Source organism: Erinaceus europaeus, chromosome 10 (genome assembly GCF_950295315.1).
Source record: "Erinaceus europaeus chromosome 10, mEriEur2.1, whole genome shotgun sequence".
NCBI lineage: Eukaryota > Metazoa > Chordata > Mammalia > Eulipotyphla > Erinaceidae > Erinaceus > Erinaceus europaeus.
This window is the reverse complement of record NC_080171.1, coordinates 49,902,194-49,915,722: the sequence shown is the minus strand read 5'-3', so window position 1 is coordinate 49,915,722 and position 13,529 is coordinate 49,902,194. Positions and strand designations below refer to the sequence as shown.

At 37.9% G+C, this 13,529-nt stretch overlaps 1 protein-coding gene across 1 annotated transcript in view; it reads left to right on the top strand.

Moving 5' to 3' along the window:
• Positions 1 to 13,529, top strand: part of TTC39B (tetratricopeptide repeat domain 39B) — a 140,910-nt gene that overhangs the window by 58,201 nt on the left and 69,180 nt on the right. Inside the window, 1 exon segment of the mRNA XM_016193696.2 lies at positions 10,948 to 11,040. Coding sequence (XP_016049182.1) covers positions 10,948 to 11,040 — 93 coding nt within the window.

Genomic DNA, 13,529 nt, shown 5'->3' with positions numbered 1-13,529 from the left:
GTAGTTAAGTTTTCTGCAAGAGTAGCTAGACCTTATTTTTAGACAGTTGAAAGCTATGTATGTGTAAAATGCTGTGTCAGGTCTTTTATTGACTTAGCAGTTCCTTGCCATTTAACAAAGTTTATAATATTCAAAGTTGATAATATTCAAAAGGGCTGGGTGGTGGTGCACCTGGTTGAGTGCACAGGTTATAATGTCCAAGGACCCAGGTTTAAGCCCCCAATCCTCACCTGCAGGGGCAAAGCTTTGCTGAGTGGTGAAACAGTGCTGCAAGTGTCTCTCTGTCTCTCTTCCTCTCTATCTCCCCCTTCCCTCTTGATTTCTGACTGTCTCTACCCAATAAATAAATAAATAAAAGACAAGAAAAAGTTTTAAAAAGTTCAAATACATTCACAGAAATTATGACTGCACTTCAGTTTCCTTTGATATAGGAAAAATAAATGTTTGATGAAGGATATTTATTTTTAAAAATTTTTATTAGCGATTCAATATTGATTTACAAAATTACATGTCAATAGGGGTATAATTCCACACAGTTACCACCACCAGAGTTCTGAATCCCAAGTCCCTCCATTGCAAACCACCGCAGTTCTCCCAAGGCTGCAGACATGGGTTAGCTGTAATCTCTACAACTACCTGTCTACATTTGTACACAAATGCCCCCTTTTTGATGAAGGATATTTATATTGATGGGAATATGTAAATATGAAAACACTGTACTAATAATCATTTTTCAGTTGGATCTGCTTCTCTTTCTTTTTAAGAAACCCTGATTTCTATAAGAACTGATTTATTTTTTTTTCCTTGTAGAGTTCTAAGGTGTCCTGTATTTGTCCTTAAAAGTACTGTATCTATTACATTTGCTGTTCTTTGATGAACATGTGATTTCCTTGCTGGACTTAGAGTTTCAGGGTCTCCACATGGTCTATCTGTTCACTACAATATTCTCTGTGCCTTAGCTTTGTTTCTCCGTTTTCTCCAAAGAGTTTGGTATTTTATGATCATGGAATATTAGAATATATTACCCACTATTTTTATAATCAGTTAAGATGGTGAGCCTCATAATAAAGGCAGTTTAATTCTGGTATGTGCAAGTATACCTTTGGCAAGACAAGAAAGCTACGTCACCAACCATCTCAGAGCCTTTTTTTTTCAGCTTTATCAAAGCCAGATCGAATATTGTTTATCTATTAATGATTTCAAAATACTGCTCTCAACTATACTGGTGTCATATGCATACATAATTCACTTCACCATTCTAACTTGTGCCGAAGTCCCTGAGGGGATAAAATCTACCTCTTCCCTGGGAATTCCAACCTGCTCTTTCATTTTCCTTATAACAAAAGAGGCAATTCATTTTATTTTTCTGTTGGCCCTCTTTAAATGTTGGTGAATCCTTGGATTAGGTGAAAATCATTAAGCTAGCCTATGGATTCTGTAAATCCAGGTCATTAGTATTTTTCCTTGCCTGTTTCCCTAGGATAATTAAATAGTGATGGATTAGAATTAGGCTGCAGCAGAGACTGGGGAAAAATCTCCCAGCATCCCTTCCTGCAGAAGCATCAGCTACGGCAGTGAGTGTAGCTGCCACTTTAACTGACAAGTCTTAAATTCTGCCCTGGGAAAGCTCTGGGATGCTGTCAGCTCCTCCTCGGCAACTTCTTATGCCTGGTGATTGAGTCTCACTGGAGACCTAGAAATAAAACAAAAATAGAGGTATTTTGTTGCTCTTATATTGAGGATTGTTTCTTTTTTCCTTCCTTCTTTTTTTTTTTGCATTTAAAAATCTTACAGGAGAGGGAAAGGCTTTTTTTTTTTCCCCACAGTGGGGCTGTAGTCATTCCTCCAAAGTTACAGCTGCTTTAAACCTGTGAGTATGTTGCATTTATTTAGCTGTTCCTGGGTGTATGATTGAAATGTTCTCTTTAAATCTGTGAAGATTAATGTATGGAAAGCCGTGCCAGTTTTAGAAATCAGAGTTAAATTTCACTGGAGACCTGGTGTTTTGCTAGTTGACATTGTCTTCATTAAGGGCTTTATGCCAAGCCTGTCAGGGTGTCCTTCCTCCCTCCTTATCCCTATCTCCTCTTGTTTCTTTCCTTTTTTTTTTTTCTCCCCATAACTTCCTAAAGGTGAGTGCTGGATCTGACAAAATAGCTGGTCCTGCTGCTACAGAGATGCAATCTTCCCAGTATGCCACGCTGGCTGGTTTACTGCTGCTGCAAGGTGTGCATAGATGGGGCTGCGGAACAATGGAAGGATGATGACAACTCACTTTTTGTTCACTGTGTTTCTCTTACGTCCTTTGCTGGCTTTATTGCAGGGTCTTGTTAGAGTGATTAAAACCTTACATAAAAAAAAAATATTTCAGTGCCATGTTCTTAGATGGGATGAATTGATGGTTATAGTCTTCTCTTGCCTAGCTTCCTGTGTTAGCTGGGTTAGCTTCAGTCTCTGTGTAACAGAGAACAGTAAAAGGGAGTTAGCAGAGTCATCTTTCTGTGACCACCCTTTTCTAATTGTGTTTTTGAATCCATGCCATTGTTTTTCTGGTGACGCAGCCCCTTTGGTCTTAACATCTGTCCTTAGTCATTGTGTCCCACTTTTCTTCCCCTTTGGAATTCAGTGGGGGCTAGCAGTGCATCCTTGCTGAATTATTACTGAGTCAATGTTGAACATTTTGTAAAGGTAGAAGGTTAAATTTTGTTTCTTAATGTAGCCCTCACATGTTCTTGATTTGTCTTTGTTAAAGGAAAAGTCTTGTGATTTTAGGGAACTGATTCATATCACTTGACTGCTGATCTCATTCCTGTATCTTAAATCATATCAGCTAGAGATTTCTAAAAGTTAATACATGTAGAGATCACTAGTCAAAATACTTTTAAACACTAACTGGCAATAGTCTTTATAGACACAGAATGTGTTTGACTTTGGGAGATGTGTTACTTGAGTTTGTGGGTGCCAGTACTTTGGAAGATTTCCTGCAACTTAAAATGAACCAAGGCTTAGGAAAAAAAAAAAAAAAAAAAAAGAAAGAAACTTTACCACCCAGATATCAAACATCTGCTGTTTTTATTTTTTGAACATTTTGTCATACCTAATTTTAGCAATTTCGAATTTAATTAGGGACGATTACTAAAAATTCAAAAAAAGAATCTTGCCTTAGACTTGCAAAGTACTTCATTACTTCATTCATTTAATTCATTCATTTAACAAATGCTTACATTTGTTACAAAGTCCATGCCAGACTTGGGACTATGATGCTAAACAAGATATTCTATCTACTCTCATGGGATATGTGTATACATACATACATACATACATACATATATATATATATATATATACATACACACATATATATTAGTAGGTGAGGAGGGTATTAAAACATTACCTAGTTTTATTATAATTGTGATATTGTTTTGATTGTAGAAGTATCAGTACTTTGCAGCTGAACATAAATGTAAGACATACAGAAAGTTACAAGTAATCTGTCTCAGATCTTTTGAAGTCACAATATCTTACAATGTTTACACTAGAAAGATATTCTGGAAATAATTTAATTAGTCTAACAGGCCTGTGGTAGTCACTACATTAAAATAAACACACATACACACACACACACACACACACACACGAAATAATCCTGCTTTGGAAAAGTTCACAGTCTAGTGGGGAAAAGTTGGAAATTGGTTATGCTACATGCCAGTATATATAGTGTATTATAGTTATTAATTCAATGAATGTTTACTGAATGCTGTGGTGCTGTGCACTGTCATGGGTATTGTGTTGGCGTCTATGAATGGGGTGGAGATTAAGACTGAAATGCCCTCCCCTGTAGAATCTCTTAAGGGCTGTGGCAGAGAAGTCCCAAGGTTCTGTGAGAATACACAAAAAGGTCAGTTTTACTAACCATCTTCTCCAGGCCAGTCATTAACTGATACTCTATGTATGTGCCTCTTCATTAAGCCATAATAGTTACTATCTCTCTTTTAACAAGACAGTAATACCACTGTACAGAGAGGTTATGTAATTTAAGATTACACAGGAATGAGTTGATTCTAGGTGTGATATGCTGGTACTCAAATGGGCATTCAGTAGAGTCAGGCAACTTGTGTTTTGTACAGGTTTCTCTGTTGATTGTGGGTAGCTAGGCTTAGGAACCATTTGTGTACTCTTCTTTCAATTTAGGCATGGAGAGAGAGTGAAGTGAGGAGATAGAAATCATAGTACTTAGAATGGGATCAATAAGCACTGTTCCTTCCTAGACATTGTTCATCTCATACTCATGTGTGTTTCATATATATATATATATTTGTACATAATACATCCCTGTTTGTATTGATAATGATCTCAATCTTTGTTCGAATAGAAAACATGTTTTGTTTTTTAACCCAATGACACTCAACAAGCTTACCTGAAACAACATATATACAACTTACCTAGTTTTTAGTCTCTTTTTTTAGTTTTATTTTGGCAAGTGGCTTAATTTTTTAAATTTTTATTTATAAAATGGAAATATTGACAAGACCATAGGATAAGAGGTGTACAATTCCCACCACCAGAACTCTGTATCATATCTCCTCCCTTGAAAGCCTTATTTATCCCTCTGGGAGTATGACCCAGAATCATTATGGGGTACAGAAGGTGGAAGGTCTGGCTTCTTTAGCTGCTGCCCTGCTGAACATGGGCGTTGGCAGGCCAATCCATGCTCCCAGCTTGTCTCTTCCCTAGTGGGTCAGGGCTCTGGGGAGGTGGGACTCCAGGACACATTGGTGGGGTTTTCTGCTCAGGGAAATCAGGTTGGCATCATGGTAGCATATGGAACCTGGTGGCTGAAAAAGAGTTACGATATAAAGCAGAACACATTGTTGACTAATCATGATCCTAAAGGTTGGAATATTGCAGGTGAAGATTTGGGATCTCCATTTTGGAAAAAGCTAGTAGGTATATTCCAAGGGGCCCATGACTTGACTAATTTTTGCCTGAGCCTGACATCTAATATGCAGGTGGACCCCCAAGGTATTGTCTGGGGAGATGGTGTCATAGTTGGAAAAAAGACTAGAAAGCTGGATCAGGGAAAATAGTGGCTCCCAAATATGAGGAAAGTATATAAATATTGTTAACTGTAAATCCCATTGATTTGATCTGGGGTCTGTATTCAGCACAGGAGCCTATGTAACCTCTGCATCCCTTTAAGTCTGAGCGTGCATTCTGTGGGCGCAGCTATTTTGAGGCTCTGTGGTTTCCTAAACAAAGCTGTGAAGGAAGTTTAGTCACTGTTTTGCTGAGTCATTACGTTCATATCATTATGGAAGAAAAAAAGGAGCTAGACTAAAAAAAAAACACAATATTTTTATTAGTGATTTAACAGTGCTTTATAGAATTGTAAGATGTCAGGAGTATTTTCATACTCATACATAGTGTGTTTAAGTCATGACACCCTCCACCAAAGTTCTCCCCTCACCCCTAACCCTTCCATAGTTTTCACAAAGTCAGTTTGGTTACCTTCTTTTGCAAGTTCTGTGCCAGGCCTAAAGCTTATGGTAGATCTGTCTCTGTCTTCAGTGATAATCATACTATTTGATCTTGTCATTTCCATTTTACAGATAAGAAAAGTTAGATACCCACGGTTATTCAGAGTGCTGGGACTCTATCCTAGTAAAAGTTGTTTGTCACTGCTCCTTAAAACTATTGTGCTCTCTTTCCTTTAAAAAAAAAGAAAAAGAAAGAAAGAAAGCCACAGTGCCTGGGTATTGGTGCCATGAGAAATGTTTAGTTAGTTTTTTTTTTTTCTCTCTTCCCCTTTCTGCTTTATGCCTAGAGATCTCACTAGCATTTTGCGCTTGTTTTCCACTGTTTAACACCACATTTACACTTGTTTCTGACTCGTTTTAGAAAGAGTAGAATTACAGATATGGGTAGAGTTCATGAGTATGAGTTTGATGTAAATTTCATGCCTGGTTTACTTTTTATTTTCCTTTTGATATTTTATCAGTCCACAGGTGTGGGTAGCCTTTAGTGACCAACCAAGTAGAATGAATGCTATTATTTGCTGATCATTTTAGATACTAAACAAGATATTATATGATGTTGTTTTAAGCTATTAAAGGTAGCTGTATTTCAGAAAGCAGGGAAGTATAGGGTAAGATTTGAATTTCTCTTGTGGTTTGGGTCTGTATCCATTATCATCTTACTTGATGGGTGGGGCAGAATTCCAGCCTTTACACAGTCTAACAAACCGGGCTTATGTGCTATCACTCCTCCTTAAAATTAGCTGAGGTTTGTTTAATTTTTTTTTAAGCAATAGCATTCCTATAAGACCAAACAATTTTGCGTGCCAGCTTAATATCACAGGGTAACTAAATATAGTACACCAACTAGGAAAGTGGTCACATGTTAAAAGAGCTAAAGAAAGCTAAGCTTTGGGTGTTAATTGCTTGAATGTATATATGCTTTCCCTTCTAGTTCTGTGCCTTTCATGTAGATATTTGTGGGGAAAGCCCTTGCATTTATTGAAAATATTTTGTCTGAGAATGAAGGTCTCTGTGAAAGTTCAATCACAGGCACTTACCTTGACTTACATAAGTACCATAAGATGCCTAGTCTGACAAAGGACTTTGGGGGGTACTTACTTATTTTTTCAACTTATTTATTTCCATTCATGAATCATGAGGTAGATGAGAGGATAACTTATTTTTTTAAAAAAATTCTTTTTCTGGGGCTGGGTGGTGGCATGTGCAAGCCATTTGCAAGGCCCTAGGTTCAGGTCCCCCACTGCCACTGACAGGGGAGAAGCTTAATGAGTGACAAAGCAGTATTAACAGGTATCTCTCTTTCTCCCTCTCTCCCTATATCTTCCCTCCCTCATTCAATTTCCCTTTCTCTCTATAATAATAGTAAAATTAAATAAAGATTTAAAAAAAGATTCTTTTGGGGGGGGACTGGCAAGATTGCTCACCTGGCATAGGCATCTAGTCTGTCCTGCACATGACTCATGTTCAAGCCCAGGCTGTTCTGCACTGGGGGAAGCTTTAGGACTGTAGTGTCTTTCCCTCTCTCCCTCTTTCTCTGTTTATCTGAAAAAAACGTCTACTACTTATCTACCTCCTTCATTGTTCAGTCATTTCTTTTTCTACTGTGGCAAAATACATAAAATTGACTATCTTCCTATTAAAAATATATCTTATGAAAGATAGAGATGGATAGAGACCACTCTGGAATTTGTGATGCTGCTGTCAAATCTTGGGGATCAGGCATTCAGGTCTTGCGTTCTACCAACTAAGCTATTAGTCCTCCAAATTAGCCATTTTTTTGTAGACAGTTCAATGCTATTAAATTCATTCATAACTGTATGAATTCATCACCACCATCCAGCTCTTTGACGCCCTTCATCTAATCAGACTGAAACAAGGGACTGGGAGATGATTTACTCAGTAGAGCACATGCTTTGCTGACCGTGAGACTTGTGTTGGAACCCTGACCCCAGGTGAGCTCTGTGGATGATACAGTCATACTGTAATGACTTCCTTTTCTCTGTCTCTCCTTCATTTCTCTCTAAGAAATAAAGAAGCAGAAAAATTGGGCTGGGGAAGCCTCTCAGTAGAGGTACTATATGTGTGCTAAATACTGGGTTCACTCGCCAGCAAAACACTAAACAAAAGCCTCACATTGTTTGCAGGGGATTGGCACACCTAGGTCTGAAACCCGGCATTCTGCATGCTTCCTCCTAAATCACATTATGAAATCCTGCTTTGAAAGCGTTAAAGGTGAGCGGCGAGAAAGTTATCAGGTAGAAGCTAGAAGAATTTCTGTAGAAATAAGAAGATCCTCCAAAAAGAAAGTGTGTCTCCCTTCTCTTTTCAACTTGGGCTTCCTTGGGGCTTCATGCCTGCATGATTCTACTAGTCCTGACAGACACTTTTATCTCCTACCCCCCCCCAACCCTATACCCCCAGGTAAGGGTGAGAGACAGAGAAGGAAAAACAAAGACAGAAGTAGAGATACCACAGTACTGTGCTATTGCTTGAGAAGCTTCCTCTATGCATGGTGTCCTTATATAGTGTTCTACTGGGTGAACTATATCTTGGATATATTTTTTAAGTTAAAAAAAAAATCAAGGCTCACTTAAAAGTGGAATGTAGAGAATTGAAACACATACACTGGAAAAAAAAATCTGGCCAACCTGTCTTTAAGATCTCAGGAGACCTATGATGGTTATCACTGTAGGGAGCAGGCACAGAACGTCAGTGGTGTGGAACTATACCCATGCTATTTTATAATCTTGTACCTCTCTGTTAAATCATTAATGAAGAGAACAAAGAAAAAATTAAGAAGGTAAGTCAGTAAACTGAAACAGGAACTATACATCTCTCGCCAATCTTACATTCCACTGTGGTTTGTTGAAATAATATGAGGGAGTACAATTTGCTTTGCCTAAAGAAAGAATTTGGAAAGATGCAGACTGTGGTTTTAGTTTCCAGCTGTCAGTGATTAGTTGTGGCCATGGGCAGGGAAAACAACATCTGTAGTGGTAGTTCTTTTTCCTAGAGAAAGCCAGTTAGTTCTGCCCTCTCTAGTGAATAAGATCTGAAACATATTTTAATTATTGTTCTGTGTGTGTAGCTGGGGCATTGTGCATGCATGATTTCACTACTCCTTTTCATTCAGATAGATTGTGAGAGGCAGAAAATTGGTAGTGGTGGTGATGGTGGGGCATTACAACACCAGAGCTACCCCCAGTGCCATAGTATTGTCATATGGTGCCAGGGTTGGAACTCAGCCAGTGTGTATGTCAAGGCATGTGTTCTCTCTGGTGAGCTACGTCTCTGGCTATACATTTTAAACTATATATATGGAAGTGGATGTCTGTTCTTTTCAATGACTTTTCTTTTGGCTTAGAACTCTACTCATCAGGAAGGAATAACAACCATTCTTAGCAACAAAGGATGGCACCGTTAGTTCAAAACTCTTTTGGAGTGACTCTGATTTTCTGGGAGGGAGTGAGAAAGAAATGTCTAATGAAGAAAAGCCTATGCTTTGCATCAGGCCTACATCTTCTTCAAAGGTCTCTTCTTCCCTCTCCCTTAGCATCTACATGCAGGGAAGATGCCTCACTCTGTGTATTGGTCTCTGCTTGACACCTTCATTGAAATGCCTTTGCATCAACCTCTGTGTTGGTGGCTGTTGCCACAAAAGCACCCGTGAAGGCAGGACCTGTTGGTATAACCCTGACTTAGCATTATTCACTGCCATTGGTGGTATCTGAGGTTGAGTGGCTATTCCCATTTGATCTCTGCCATTGCTGTTTGCCACAGGGTCATGTAAACTGTCTTTAAAATAGTTTATTTTGCAATAATTAGAAACCTAGCAAAGAAGTGTGAGACTAATACAGAGAACTGTTATATTCCCTTAATTGATATTTTTTTTTTATTGTTTTCTCTTCCTTGACCTGTCAGTCCCCTTGCATAAAGGGTGAGGCAACACTTGGCAGATAGCTTGCTGTAATTCACAAAGGCTCAATGCACAGAAATTTTCTGATTTGCCAAACATAGAAATGAGATTAGTTCAGAAAATTCATTATAGTGCCTACTAAGTGTTACTTCTAAACTTCAGGTGAGAGCCAGTCGCTTCCAATAAGAAATGGATCATGGGTTATTTTCTGCAAAGGTAGATACCTTAAAAATCAGGTTAAGACCATTAGGGACTATGTAATGAAGTACTTTTGAAAGAAGTTCAAGAATGTTTCATTATAGTTATTTTAGGTTCAAAACTTAAAATAACATTGAGACATGTTATCAATGTAGGAAAGAGAAAAAGGCAAAATTAGAAAAACCAGACACTTAAGAACTGACTTTCTTTTTCTTATATATTTGAAATTTTTCTTATAAAAATGAGACAATAGGTTTTTTGATGAAATAAGCATTAGACAATAATTTATGTAATTGATAAATGCATTTCTGGTACAGCAAACATCTGTACATTAATCTGACACAACAAACTTGATTTTAACAGAACTTAATAAATTTTAGCAGAACTCCATTGCTCATGAAGCTTCCTCTAGTGCTGTGCATGGTGCTCCCATGTGGTGTGAGGACCTCAAACCTGATTCGTGTATATGGCAAAGTGTGCACTCTATCCTTAATAAAACCCTTGATACGCAACTTAAAAAAAAAAAGCAGAACTTAATATATGTGTATAGCATGCAAATCATTGCTTCCCCCCATTATTCTGTTTTTATCTGTTTAATTTTTTAAAAATTTATTTATTTCGATGGAGAACAGGAAAGTTGAGAAGGAAGAGGAACATAGGGAAATAAAGATATATAGAGACACCTGCAACACTGCTTCACCACTTAGGAATCTTCCCCTTTGCAGGTGGGGACCACAGATTTGAACCCAGGTCCTTAAGCACTGTAATCTGTGCACTCACCCAGGTGACTACCACCTGGCCCATTTAGCTATTTAATATTCAGACTCAACAAGAGACCATTAGAATGTTAAGAAACATTTTTTCTTCTATAATGCTATCCCACTACATAAATAGTGTTTATAAGTAAATTTTTTAAAATATGTTTTAATAAATCTGTAGATTTGCTTGGGAAAAGAGCTGGGAAGATATGTGTGGCATCATTATAATGTAATATATATATATAGTTAATATATACTATATTACATATAATTAGATATTGGACTAATGGCTAGAGTACTGTGAGGTAATTTTGATTAATTTTTTATGCTTCCATGTACTAGAATAAAAATAAACTTATTTTATGTGGGTTGTGCTTTGGGAATATTTAGCTCACAACATACTTTTGTTAACTGATTATCAAAATCGTTAGAAAATGGAGGTGAGGTATACTAAATAAGAGCTTTGCCGCATACTTTTATTTGTGTAGATCTTTCCTGTAAGACACTGAAATAAACACCTTTTTTTTTTAATTAATAGATCTCGATCAACCATGGCCACAAGCAGTCATCATTGTGCATCATTTGATACAAAAAAGGCATCTGGACAGCATGGAACATCTAATGTGAGCAGGTCAGGAAGGGAATGCAAATGTTTTGGGTATGTTAATTATAATGCTGATGCCAGAATAGGACTTTGCGTTTTATTAACTGGTGGGCTGCGAAGAGGCTTTGATAGGAGTATAGCCCATTTTACAAATTAGGAAAGAAAGCTCAAAGAGGCTAAGGGACTCAGTCAATAGGTGGCATGATTACATACAAGCAGAAACAAAATGGCTGCTGAAAGACCAGTCATTGCCCCTTTATTTTGGAAGGACATTTGTGCTGACAAGAGTATAAATATGTATATATACTGTGTGTGTGTGTGTGTGTGTATTTTTAGAGCTTGATTTGATTATACTTATGGGACTGTAGCTTTCAATAAGCTTGCTGTGACTAAACCAAGAAAGAAGACGTGCAGATTTCTGTAGAAACGATTCCACAAGAGATTTTGAGGAGATAAAGAAGGCTGGTATCTGTCAGAGTACAAAGTGATTTTGAAATGTAAATCATTCTCTGGGTTGACGTTCATGAGAATTTTTCACAGAATACAAATGATGAATATGTGGACTAAGGGATAAGTTTCTCTTGATAAATACTTAATAAAATGTTAAAACTTGGAAACAAAAGTAAATTTTACTTTTCAGGTAATACTCCCTTTAAGCATTTTTAAAAAATTTAATTATATTAAACAAATGCTATAGCTCAGTGGTAGAATATGCTTTGCATTTGTGATGTCCTGGGTTTGGTCCCTGGCATAGGTTTTTAATATTTATTTATTTATTTATTTATTTATTTTTATGGACTGCATTGGAATTTTCCCTTCTAAATCACAAGTTTCTCTTGTGAGGATGGTGATGGTGCTGGGTTAGAACCTGCCTTAGCTCACTGCTTCAAGGGGAGGATAGACAATTGTGGACTCTCATTTATGGAGGCTTCAGTATATAGCCAAGGTCATCAAATCGCTGGTCATTGGTAATCAATTCCATCTGCAGATTTAATCCTTTCTTTGGAACTCAAGGGGGTTGGTGGAATGGAAAGTTCCTACCCTCTAATCATAAGGTTGCTTGGCAACCAGGCCCCATCCTTAGGTGAGGTCCAAATGTTACCTCATTGATAATAGTGCTTTTTATGACTGTCACTGTTTAGAATGGGAACAAAGACCAAATATATATATATTATAAATCACAGTAACACTGAGGGTATTTTAGGAGTGGACTGGGGTGAGGATAAGTGACTTTCTAGCTGGAGAATGACATCTTGACTTCTGATTGACAGTCCAGGAGTCTGTTCATTGTATCATGTCAGGCTCAAGGCAGATGCTGTGCTGATAAGCCACCTTACAAGATACTTGGTTGTTTTTAAATAGCTCATCTTTCAAGTCTGGTTGGGGAGATGTGGTGGTGACACAATTTCAGGAACTTGAATATTTTGAACTTCATGTAGCAGGCTAGTCATTTTATGTCTAAGGAGGCAGTATGATGAACACCTGTTTTAGGAAGGTAGCATGAGAATGGTATCCAGAATGAATTAAAGCAGAATTAGGGGTTGGAGTAGATAGCATAATTGTTATGCTAAGAGGGTCTTATGCCTGAAGCTTCGAAGTCCCAGCACCACCATACACCAGAGCTTCTCAGTGCACTGGTACACACACACACATACACACACACACACAAAAAAAAAACCAGAATTAATTGTACCTGGAAAGTTGTTAGGCTTGCCCCATGCCTACAAATCAGAAACTCTGGGAGATGGGATTAAGCAGTATTTTAATAAGCCCTTTAGCTGAGTCTATTGCAATCACTTTGAAGTTTGAGAATCCCTGAATCAAATCTGTAATAGGAAGGTATTCTTGAAGAGTGTTTCAGAATTTGGACTTGATGTGATGAGATCAAGATGAGGTCAAGGTCATTAGGTGATGAGAGTCTTGATAATGTGATGTCAGTAGAAATGGAAAAGAACAACGGACTCCCAGGAGTGCTGTAGGGTCCTGGTTGCTATTTAAATTGCTTTCTCAGGGACCAGGCAGTGGCACACCTTATAGAAGACACGTGCTACCTTGCTTGAGGACTCAACTTCAAGTCTCTATACTTAGCTACATGGAGTAAGATTCAGGAGAGCAGTGCTACAGGTTTCTCCCCGTCTCTCTGCCTGTCTTTTCCTCTTTCCCTCTCTCAGTCTCTATAAAAAATAGCTACCCAGTGGAGTCATGCAGATACTGAGCCCCAGTGATAACCTTGGTAGCAAAAACAAACAAGCAAACGAACAAACAAATGATTGCTCTCTTGTGCTCATTCCTTGCAGAATATATAGTTTTGTTGAGGGTCAGTAGTGTCTTATATCAATGTAAACATTTTGGTTTACTGCTTGGAAGAGTTTGTTTTTTTGTGTTTGGGGGTACTGGTCTCCCACTTCTTTTACCCCTGTAAGCTGGATGTGATTAGAACGCATCCTACCAGGTGACTTGTGTTAACAGCTGAGATGCAGAGGTGGATATTTGGTGAGAGACCAGTATCTGCCCAC